At 38.4% G+C, this 12,421-nt stretch overlaps 1 protein-coding gene across 4 annotated transcripts in view; it reads left to right on the forward strand.

Moving 5' to 3' along the window:
- The window catches only part of spegb (striated muscle enriched protein kinase b), a 40,943-nt gene extending 35,886 nt beyond the window's left edge, over positions 1-5,057 (forward strand). For all 4 annotated transcript variants that reach the window (XM_044132488.1, XM_044132489.1, XM_044132490.1 and 1 more), the window contains exons 40-42: positions 782-857; positions 1,045-1,194; positions 1,268-5,057. In XM_044132488.1, coding sequence (XP_043988423.1) covers positions 782-857; positions 1,045-1,194; positions 1,268-1,523 — 482 coding nt within the window. In that variant the 3' untranslated portion in view covers positions 1,524-5,057. The remainder of the gene's footprint in view (positions 1-781; positions 858-1,044; positions 1,195-1,267) is intronic.
- Positions 5,058-12,421: the final 7,364 nt, after the last annotated feature.

A 12,421-nucleotide genomic window follows, 5' to 3' on the forward strand; every position in this document is an offset into this window, starting at 1 on the left:
AGACCAAAGGAAAGACTAAGCGGACGTTATTAATTAATGGATTGGAACTAATTTTATTAATAAACCATTAATCAAGAATCAAGATTAAGATCTTTGAAATACCTTCAGAAAACCATTAAGACAATAAAACAAACTTTAAATACTGTCTCTTGGATGAAAGTATGAATAAAGAAAAGGTGGTTTGTGAAATATTAAAAATAATAAAACAAAGTTGGTCTAAGACCAGATTGCAAATCATAAATTAACTTCCTGCTTTATGAAACAGTGTTTTTGAAAGAGGGGGCTGCGGCTCTCAGGGTCGCCACCAGGGGGTGCCAGAGGAACCTCAGCTTTCTGAAAAATGCAAAAACAAAAATAGATGAATTTTTAATCCCATTTTTTTTTAGCATGAAATGTAATTTGTTTTTCAACATTATTATAAGATATAAGCCATTAAAATGAATCAAGCTGCTTTGCTCCTTAAGCTACAGCAGTTAGCTTAGCAAGCTTGAAAAGGAAAAGTTTCTGACAAAACGAGGCCTAAAGGACAAAAGATTGCTGCAAAAAAAAAACAAAGGTCGGGTGGCTAACTAAAATCAGAAGGTATGACGCAGCATTACTGCTAAGCAAATGTAATAATTATTGAATAGGGAATAAAAGTGAGAAAAAACATTCTAACCAGGTACAATCGACTTACAGTAAAATTACTAAGAATAAAAGCAGTAAAAGCAGTAAAAGCAGTGTGTTTCATTGTACTTTTTAGGTGATTTGAATCGGTTTATTTTTGTTTCTTCTCCCTCAGCTCCAGAGATGTTGAAGGGAGACGTTGTGGGTCCTCCGGCTGACATCTGGAGCGTGGGTGTGTTGACTTTCATCATGTAAGTAACAATTTCACAGCTTCCTCCTGAAAAACTGTGTTTATATAGAAAAGCATTCCTCACATGCGAAGCAGTATTATGATTGAAAATGGTTGTTTTGATTTCCAGCCTTATGAATGCTGAACAGACTCAGACTTTGTTCACACAGCAGGTCATGATACTCGGTGGACTGATCTTGGTTTTCCAGGTTGAGTGGCAGATCGCCTTTCATGGAAAATGATCCTCAGGAGACTGAAGCCAAGATCCTGGCCGCCAAGTTTGACCTCTCTAAACTCTACCAGAATGTGTCCCAAAGTGCCTCCTTGTTCCTGAAAAAGATCCTCTGTAGCTACCCCTGGTAAGAGGAACGCTATATTAGCTAGCTTCAGGAAGCTAACCCGGTGAATTTTTACACGTTATTTCCTCACCAGGGCCCGTCCGTCCATCAAGGACTGCTTCAGTAACTCCTGGCTTCAAGATGCCTACCTGATGCGGCTCCGCAGGCAGACGCTCACCTTCACTACCACGCGTCTCAAGGAGTTCCTGGCCGACCAGCAGCGGCGGCGGAAGGAGGTCGCCACCAAACACAAGGTCCTACTGCGGTCCTACTCGAGTTCGCCACAAACGCCCACCAGCCCCACCGCGCCGACTGTGCCCGTGTCAGCCTCCACACCTGTGACTCAGTGAAAACAGGCTTCCAAACATCCGCTGGCAGGACGCTCCGCGCCACTTCCTGGTTCCCAACAGGAAGCTGAGAAACTTCCTTCACCACTGAGGGAACTCTGGGTAAAGCTGAAGGAAGCGGTATGAACATCGTCATACAGAAGAGGAGGACCCTGTCTTCAAACTATACCTCAAAGTTTGCAACTTTCACATCTGTTTTGAATTTAATCCTTCTTTTCGTACCACTAAGTTTACGATGTAATTAGAAACACGTTACAGGAGCCCAATGCGGAGGCTTAACCATGTAATTAGTCAGTGTAAATAAAACGCTCTCCTCCAAATTGAGGAACACATATCTTTCAATAAAATCCACATTTAGATTAGGGCTGGGCAATATGGCTGAAAAACATATCACAATATAGATGTTTCATATCAGTCAGTATTGATAACTATTGATTAGTTTTTTGTTCTAAATATTGCCAAACTGGTGGCGTGACCTTTCTGGTTTATCCAGTTTCCACTCTGATCCGGTTTGTTTTTTTAAGCAGTTATTAGACACACGGTGGGGGAACTTCAAACTGCTGCTGGCTTAGTTACCCAGCAGGCTGTTGCTAGGTAACCCACGGCGGTTGCTAGGTAACCGACCTTGAAACCACACTCAGCAGGTCGTTACTAAGCAACCAGAGAGAGAACGAGTTGATGAGTTAGTTGATTCCACCAGCTTTGTTTAGCTAGTCTGGAGAGGTTGAACAACTAAACTCTTTCCTCTGCCTACATCCCCCAGAATGCCGTGCGGTTCTGGATCAGAGTTCAGTGAAATTACTGAGCATTCTATCTATTGATATCAATCACATGTCTATTGCAATATATATTGTTATTGATTTATTGTCCAGTCCTAATTTAGGTCAAGAAATGAAGACAGTTTAGTTTATGTTGTTCCTGCTGCTGTTTCCCAGTTTAACAGCGGCGTTGTTAACGCTGATCCCGAACGTCTCAGCTGTGCTACACGTGCACCGATATCGCTGTAGCAGCTCAGTGAAGGTCAGGAATGTAGCATTTCAAGAATGAGCTTCTTCCCGTTTTGATTTTTTCGTTTAATGTCTTCAGTTCAGCAGTCACATCATACAAGGGCTACGAGTAAATAATCTGAATACCTGCTGATCATACACAGGAAAAAAGCGACGACTGTCTAACTTTTTTAAATGTTGTGATACGGTTACTATCTTCACTCTTCCATATAAAACTAATTTTCTTCCAGCAGGGATGTTAACAGCAGAAGTGTTTCTCTAAGGGCAGGTAATGAGGATAGCAACCTTTAGCATACAACTAAAAAACAACAGCACATTTCTACACAAATATTAGCATATTAATTTTCAGTCTCAATCATATCTTGATATTAGTTAGTGAATCCTAAGGTCTTAAACAGCAACACTATGAACTAATTTAGTATTCAGAACAGTAAATAACTGCCTGAAGTTCTCATATTGGAATAAAAGGTTTCTAAAGTACTTCTTTTCTAACTTCCTGTCACACCTAGCTATGCTGCAGTACTAATACTTGGAACATAAGCTAATACTTAGAAAATAAACAGTCCTGAAAGTTTTTTGCTTTCTTTGAAGCAAAGGCTCATAGGAGTTTTAAAATGCTAGTTCTTTAGCTTTCTGTAGCAGCTAGCTACAGTACAGTTACAACATGACAGTTAGATTCAATCAAACTTTGAAAAACATTCTGTCCTTTCTATTTTTACAAGTTAGAATTATTAAAGATAATCAGTAATGAGGCTAGGCTAGCAGCGCTGCAATGCTAACACTCAATCTCCTACTTTTCAAACTTCCTGAAGTCAGTAGCTGTGCTAACATCAACTTGAAGAATCAAGAAGAAAGTCAGTTTGTTATATTATTCCCTTAATGTGTCACACCAATTAGCATTTTTGTTAGCATTATTCCCCATGAAACAAAAAAACATTTTCTTCCTTCACAGTTTTCTGCTTTTCAGTAGCTAACGTCTTAGCTAGCTGTTTCCCATCCTAAAACCTAAAGGGCTTACAAAGAAAGCTAACCACCTGTTCACCCAGTTCACCCAGTTCACCCAAACTCTTCCAGTCACATAAGTGTGACGTATTTTATCCAAAGGTAATTGCACTTTTTAAAAATCTAAATATAGTTTTTACTATACATTTTGCTCAAACAGGCTCCAGCTAACTGTTCATTTGAATTGGACTAAATAAATAAAGTAAATGAATAACTGGATTTGAGTTTTCACAGTGAGTTGCAGAGTGTTCAAAACTTTCATCTGAATTACTTTATAAACCTCTAAATACCCCTAAAGAGCAGCAGCTGACATGTAAAGGTTAGAAAAGTTATTGTTTAGCTAATGCTATTTTTAGCTAATGCTGTTTTTGTAATTTTCTTTTTGTACAATATTGTTTCTGATAGGCACAAGTCTTTTGGCATTGCTAATTATTTACAACATGCTGTAATGTCAAAATCAGATATTCAAACATGCTCAGTTTCAGCGCATTGACAGTTACAGATTCTAGTCATTTATTCATAAATAAACGCTTCAGCTGGTTTAGTTTTATGTACAGTGAACCCCGCCTAGGTTCACTGTTCAGTATTTGTGGGAAAATTTGATCATTTACATTTTTTTCCATAAAGTAATGCAACTTGAGAAGCTATTGGCTGGTGTTTACAAAGCAGCCAATCTGGAAGTGCCATTTTCTTTCCTTGGCACTGATTGGATGTAACCCCAAGACAGGAAATAAGGAAGACTGTGAACGTTAGCTTGTTCCCACTGTGTGTATTAATTAATATTAAGGTATGTTTTGTGTTTGAACTATTAAAATAGGCAGGTTTTTTAAAGTTATTGCAGATTTTATCTGTTAGCTCTGGTCACTAGCTTCCACAGGGTTCACTGTATTTTTCCTTTCTATCTGGTCACGTTTGATTTTAAAAGCAGCATACATAACATTTTTATATGGAACCACATTCTAAAGTAACTTAAGGAAAATAACTATCATTTCAAGAAGTCACCAGTTATATATTTATATGTTTACAAACTGACAAATGCTGCTGATTTTTCTGTGAAATTTTTTCACAGGTTTATTTATTCTGTTTGGTTTGGCCGACTGATTCTGCCCCTCTTCTATGTTTGCATTGCAGTCATTTTTCTATGCAGAAAACTTCAACCTGAATGAAAACATGGGCATGCAAGTGCAAAAAAGTGTTGTGCAGTATGAGAACCCAATTCCTCAATGACTAAATGAAGTGACAGGGTTTCGCCACGTTTTGTAGAATAATCAGAAGATATTTTGTTGCAGTGCCTCATGATGAAGTTTAGACCCAGAGGGTAAAAATAATGTAGTTTAAAGGATGACTTGTTTATTTTTAATGTGAGCGCTTTGTGTGTGTGTTTTGGCTAAAATTGTTAATTTCTTGAGCGACTGTGTTTGTCACTACAGCTTCAGCTTTTTCTTTGTGAAATCTTCTGAGTCTGGCATGGAAATGGCTTGACAGGTGTTACTGTTATGAAAAATAAAGGAAACATAATTAAATATCAGAATTCGTGGTGGCATTTTGTTTGGGAAAATGCTATGCTAGGCACTGCACACTGATCAGAACTTCTTCCACATTTCCATATAAACAGCTGGATATTAAAAACTCACAGCTGAAACAAACAGTCATATCAGGGAGGAGCTTCAATGTGCAGCATTTTTTGCTGTAACCTGGTAACCTACTCACATACAATGGTTTATTAGGGCTGTTGTAGTTCGACATAAAGCTCTAATTTTGTGCCAAAAAACTGAATAATTTGGAGATCAATCTAAAAGGTTTAGGAAAAAAACATAAAAATTTCTGAGTTTCAAAATCCTGACATTTTTGACTTGTGAAAGTCAGAAAATTTCAAAAAGTTAAACATTTTTTGACCTCAAATTTATGTTTTCACTAGAAAATTTGTGACTAATCAGAAATTTTCTAAAGAAAACTTGAAAATTTCAAAAGTTGAAAGTGTGCAAGAATAAACTAAGAAAATAGATTAATCTCAGAAATGTCAAAAATTAATTGTTGCATATTTTTAACTTTTGAAACTCAGAAATTTGTTAGAAAAAACTTCTGTAAAGAAGAAATTATGTATTATTTCTTGCAATTTTACACTTTTGAAACTCAGAAATGTCCAAATTTTTCTGGAAAATTCCTGAGATTAATTTGTAAGTCTTGAAATTCAGGAAACTTCCAAATGTCGAACATTTTAGACTTTGGAAAATTCCAGATTTTTTCTAGAAAATTAATGAGATTAATCTTGAACATTTCCTTTTGTAATTACAGTTTTTATTGATTTTCCCATCTCAAATTGTCAGTTTTTTCTCACAAATGTTCAACTTTAGCAGCTCAGAAAACTGGAAAATGTCAACTAATTCCTTGAAAATTTCTGAGATTGATCTAATTTATTTATTTATTTAAATTATTTTTCTTGTAAATGTTTCACTTTTGTAGCTCAGGAATTTCCAAGTTTTCTAGAAAATTTCTTAAATTAACCTCAAACTTTACAAGTTTTGTGTCAGAAATTTCCTCCTCCTCTTATTTTCTTGTCTTCAATGACCCTAACGAGCTGTGATATACATCTCTCCGGTTGAAAGCTTAATGAAATGTTCACTGTGAAAAAACACAAACTGTAAAGCAAGATTTAGTCACAAGATGGCGGTGTGGTTCAGCCGACAGCTGAGAAGTGTACCAAACATGGCCGCCGTCCAGAGGCGATTAGCCAAAACCCTTTTAAGCAACACAATATCCCTACATATTTAACTTTAACGTTATAAGACGCCGGGTTTCCTAATTTTATGATGAAGTCGTTCAGATTTAAACAATGTCAGGTGGTAGAAAGTCGGTCCTGGGGGACGCTTGGCAGTCTAGCGTGGCTAAAATAGCCCGTTATGGTGCGAGGCAGCCGCTGCCTCCCGGAAATGCTGTAAGCTCATTATCGGTCACTGAGAGCGTCGGACCGGAACGTGTGAGGATTGTGGCACCAGAACTTTGCTTCTTGCTTTTCTGCTACCTAATTAAAGTCTATGTTGGGATGATTTAGAGACACATGGAAAATAAGCCGCGTTTGTCGGTGTGCGGCCAATAATGAATGGAAAATATCTCAGCTGAAAGGCATCTGAAACCTTCTTCCCTCTTTCATATTAAATTACGGAAGACGGGATCAATAACCTCAATGGAAAACGGCAAATATCCAGATACAGAAACTTAGGTCTTATTTAGTAAAACCATGTATCAGTTCTTGGTGTCATTAACTCGAGGAAGTGCAGACTCCGATCGGGTTTCAACGCTATTTTTAGCGACGTTAGTGGCAGACAGCATGAAACATTTCCAAGAGTTGGTAGCTGTGTTGTTCAAGAATCAGATGCAGACGTTGGTCCAAACAAAAAATATTTAAAATCAACTTTTACCTGCTCAACAATAAACAAAGTAGTTAGATATTTTGTAAGAATAGGGGTGCAAAAGTTAAAAAGGATTTTGCACATTTGCTGTATTAAAATAAATTAATATAATTAGCACATTTTGGGGGGGAAAGAAATATAAAAACTGGATTTTTGTCACTTATTTGATAAATTTTGGAGTTGAGTGGACCTGAGACCCATGTGACAAATTCCAGCAAATAGCCTGAGGGTAGAAAAACCATTGAAAAAGAAAGAAAATAGCGAGTAGTTCATTTATGCTCACTTTGACAACGGTAGCATATCCTGATATATCTTTCCTAGATGTCATGATTACTCAAACCAGAAACACGGAAGCCGCATTTCACTCTTGCGGATGTGACGTCAGCACCGTACGGGTGAAGAGCCTGAGGTGGTCTGTCCCCGTCCCAAGATGTACCTCAAATATGGCGCCGTTTGTTTAAAAAAACCGCAGTTTGTTAAAAAGACATCCATTCTGGAGCCCGGATTAAAAATGATCTTTTCTGATCTCCCAAGACGTCCAGCCTAAATAACTCAAAGCTTTTGAGGACTGTAATTGTCTCGGTGGTGATGCGGGCTAGTGTGGGCGAGTAAGCCTGGGAGCAGCGCCTTGTCTGAAATCGCTGCGTTTATTATTCGGTAAGTTATTTCGGAGACCTTATTCGAAGTTTGTTTTTCCCTGATGTAGTTATTGAAGTCATATTTTTGTGTTTAAACAGAGCAGCAGAAGAGGACCGTTGACCGACAATGTCGTTTTTGTGGTGGTTTGTTTGGCTGCGGGGATAAAGTGGCATCTGGAATGAGCAGCAGATCGATAATGGATACCTTGGTTGATCTTCAATCAAGCTGAGGATCGCTTCAAGCTGCCTGGGGATCCGTCTGACACAGCAAATATAGGTTAGGTCAAGCAACTGTTCAATGGCTGGTCCAGAAGACATCTCAGGGTGGGATCTGATGTGGGTTTGATGCTAAGCTAATGGAGATGCTAATGTTGTTGAAGGCTTAAGCTGTTCTGGTTTGGATAGATTCTCTGCTGAGAGTCTGAGCTGAGAAGGACTCTGCTGTTGAAAATCCTTCTGCCTTTGGTTTTTTTGTGCTGTTTGAAGCAGTAGTTGTTGTTTGACATGGTGAGGTAAAGCTGTAACTAGCATGTTGGAAGTCAGTTGTGATGTGAAAGAAAGATGGCTGCCAAATACAGTTTAGAGGTTGCAGGAAGTGATTCAGTTTAGGCCTAGTAAATATCACTATAGTAAACCTTGATAGCATAACTACATATTATTAGTGTTAACTGAATATGTTATATATATTATGTGTATATAACATGTTATATACACATAATATATATGTTAACATATATGTTAACAGCTATATGCTAACATAGCTGTTAACATATTAATGCATTAATATAATTCTCTTTTTGATGAATATTATCATATGTTGGTTGGAAATAAGGTCTTTTTCATTTCAACATACAGACTTTTTTTACTTTTTGTATCTACTTAATATTTGAAGTTGAATTGAAATATTTCAAAACAGGGTCCTTTCATTAATAATTCAATAACTCATACACAATTTATTTACTTTCAAGAATTTAAATTTACATGTAAAAATAAATGTATTTTTGCGCTGAAACATCGTGGGACCTCTTGTGATTTCCTTTCTTTAGGACGACAGAGATCTGCTGGAGCTGCATGTCAGAAATCAGAGCTGATGTTCACACGTCTAATCCAACATCTAATATTTGCTGGTTTTCAGCTGAAATCAACTCCATGTTTTCTTTCTAGAGATGATCCACTGCGACCTGTCTTTCATTGTTAACTGTTTCTCTCTCAGACGAAGCTACTGGCTGACCTTTTGTTGGGCCCAACTGTTTGTGTTTTCTCTCCCTTCAGCCATTAAAATCTCAGTGAAACTGTCGGCCTGATTGATAAAGCCACCAAAGGAGCTTGTACAGAAAATGACTGTTTTCTCCTGTAGAAATACTCCTGGAGCAGCTCCTCCTCTCTGCTCTGTCCTTTCAGATCCCCACAGTGACAAATGGCCTTTTATTCAGAGCCAAACTCTGGTTCTGTTGGATGTTTCTTCCTGTTAAAGGGAAGTTGTTCCTGTCAATCGTTGCCACATGGATCCTCAATATCTTTTTGGAAAGTGATTGTGCTTCTCTGACGTTTTGTAACTTGACCTTTTTAAACCCGTCCCACCGCGGGCCGCTGATGGATGACCTCAGTGACCTCACCACTGGGGCTCAGCAGGTTTTCTGGAGGAAACCCAGAAGTGTTCCTGGTTGGCGCGTCCTGGTCCAGTTCTCCATTTTGACTTTAAACGTTCTCAGCAAACCTCATTAAGGAATGCTGCAGCTGTAAACTGCTGTGACCCCAGTGATATTTACTAGTGAGATTTAATTCCAGTCGTTGGAGGGATTAATCTGAATCCTGCACATGACCTGTTGCCGCCTTCATGTCTTGGTGTTGCTGGTCATAATGATATGCCTCATCAGTGTACGTCTCTAAAAGTAAACAGAGTTGCTCCTCCATCTCCACTTGGCTTAATATTTACTATACAAACTAAATATTTAACTCAGAACTAATTATTTAGCTAATATGCAAATTTGCTGTCTAACTGGAAGTGTCCTACCAAAACAAAAGCCCAAAGTAAATATTTACTTTGGATCTAAATATTTAGGTTGCTAACCAAATCTGTAGTTTGTATAGTAAATATTTAGGTTGCCAACTAAATACTTAATTTGGAGCAACATTTTTAGCTCCAAAGTAAATATTTTGAAACTTTATATTTAAGTTGCTAACTAAATGCTTAGTTTAAAGCTAAATATTCAACATGCTAAATATTTAGCTTGCTAATAAAATACTTTTGTTTGAAACTGACATTTATAAATGAGTAATATAGTGAAAGATTAACCACTATTCTTTCTTCTTATATCAGGGTAATTAACCCAAATGCTGATGGTAAAAGCTGCTGACCGTTTGATCAAAACGAACAAGACAAACTATGAACAGGAGCTACTAGAGAGGACAAAGATATTTAACATCTAGACTCATTTAAAAACAACTACAAACTGTTTTAGCGAAGCGCCTGCAGTGTGTATATAAATATATATATATGTTTGTATAACATGTCCACTTTCCTTTAATAGAATGTGATCGTTCACCAGTTTCAGGAGCTGCCGGCAGCCTATTTTAGGCTCATCACTGTTATCTGAGATACGAGCTTACTCTGGGCATCGTGATGTTTTTTACACCAGCTTAGAGCTGCGTGCTTCCAGCAGCCGGGTTCCTTCACAGGCAGCAGCTCATTAATTCGTTTCATCTCAGGAACACCAGAGGTATGTCCCGACACGCTGGCCCCGACCATAATGAGGCCACTTTAACCCCGAGCTGAGGAAGCAGTCAGCCAGGCGAAAATCTCCTGAAAGTAGGTCAGAAAATGGAGGAGAGGCCCAACAAATAAAACGTGAACAAGCAATAAATTCCAATAAAAGAACAGATTCATTTTTAGAGCTATGGGAGAGGATTGGGGCCACTGAAAAAAAATAAAATAAAAAATCTGATTTTGATTTTTCCTTCTCAAAATTCTGACCTTCAATTCAGAATTTGACCTCCAGAATTCAGACTTTTTTTCTTTGAATTTTTACCTTATACAACTGACTTTATTCTTATAGAGACATTTTTAATCTGACTTTATTTCCTCAAAATTCTGACTTTAATATCAGAATTCAGACTTTTTTCTCCTCTCAAAATTTAACTCACTTTGACTTCTCAGCATTTTGACTTTTTTCTTAGAAATTTAAACTAATAATTCTGACATTAAACTCATAATTCTGACTTTTTTCCTCAAATTTATGTTTTTCTTTATTTTAAACTCATAATTCTGACATTTTTCTCAAAATTCTGTCTGTAATCTCTGAATTTTGACCCCCGGTCCCCAAATTTAACAATTTTTAAAATTTAAATTTCTCAGAATTTTGACTTTTTCCCAAATTGACTTTTGTCTTAGAAATTTGAACTAATAATTCTGACTTTAAACTCAGAATTAAAGTCAGAATTTTTCTTCAGTGGCACTAATGTTCTTCCATACGACTCACCCTGTTTCCTTCACATCCCAAGCAGACCGGCAGGATTCGGTCCGGTGTGATTGTGGTACTAATGCCTCGCCTGACAGCTCTGAGCGGCCATCACGCCTCACCTAATTTGTCAGATTTTTTTTCTTCCTTTGTAAACACTGGCTCACATCACTCGGAGGGCAGCTGATGGGATGTTTTCTGCTGCATGCCAGTAGCTGTTCTTACTTGTGTCTGGGATGTTGGCAAACAGAGTATGAAGTGTAATGTAGTAAGAAATAAATTACAAGCATGACATCGGGCATATCCTATATCTGCAGCTGAAGCAGGTGAAAGTTTCCAGTATTTATTTGGTAGCTGTGTATTTAGACAAAGCCCACACTGACAACTTAAAATGCAAAATTATGCCAAATAATTTCTGAGACAGCTGGCTGCACAGTGGCGCAGTTGGTAGAGCTGTTGCCTTGCAGCAAGAAGGTCCTGGGTTCGATTCCCGGCCGGGGATCTTTCTGCATGGAGTTTGCATGTTCTCCCTGTGCATGGTGGGTTCTCTCTGGGTTCTCCGGCTTCCTCACACAGTCCAAAAACATGACTGTCAGGTTAATTGGGCTTTCTAAATTCTCCCTAGGTGTGAGCGTGTTGTTTGTCTTGTATGTCTCTGTGTTGCCCTGCGACAGACTGGCGACCTGTCCAGGGTGACCCCCGCCTCTCGCCCGGGACGCAGCTGGAGATAGGCACCAGCAACCCTCCCGACCCCGTTTAGGGAAGAAGGGTGTAAAGAAAATGGATGGATGGATGGATTTCTGAGACATAAACTGGTAGTATGAGTTAGATTTGTACTCATGTACAGGTTAGGAGAGCTACTATCCTGCAACTTTAGATGATCTCTGACTCACTTAGACTTGGTCTCATAACATATAATCCTCTACCAACTGCCAAATATGGTAGTTTACACACTTCAGCTAATGAACTACAGCAGAGCTGACTTTTCATTTAGCATGTTTGCTAACTTTGCAAACATTTGGTCTCTTAGCTTCACATTAGTTAATTTTTCCACATAAATTTGTCTGAACTTTCAGCTGACTAAAGTTCCATGCTGTGTTGATGTTTTGGTTATAAAATGTCATGGATTCTTTAAGTAGTTAGACATTTATGGTCGTCTCGGTGATTAGTACATTTCCGTTAATCCACCAATGTGCTAATAGCATGGCTAATATTTTTGGCTGACATGCTAGTGTTTTGGCTAACTTTGTAATTAGCAGTGGGGGCGGGGTGTGCTCCGGTGGCGTAGAGGTTAGCGCGCCCCACGTTTGGAGGCCTTCTGTCCTCAATGCGGCCGTCGCGGGTTCGATTCCCGGACCCGACGACATTTGCTGCATGTCTTCCCCC

This window comes from Gambusia affinis, linkage group LG11, assembly GCF_019740435.1.
Source record: "Gambusia affinis linkage group LG11, SWU_Gaff_1.0, whole genome shotgun sequence".
Taxonomy (NCBI): Eukaryota; Metazoa; Chordata; class Actinopteri; order Cyprinodontiformes; family Poeciliidae; genus Gambusia; species Gambusia affinis.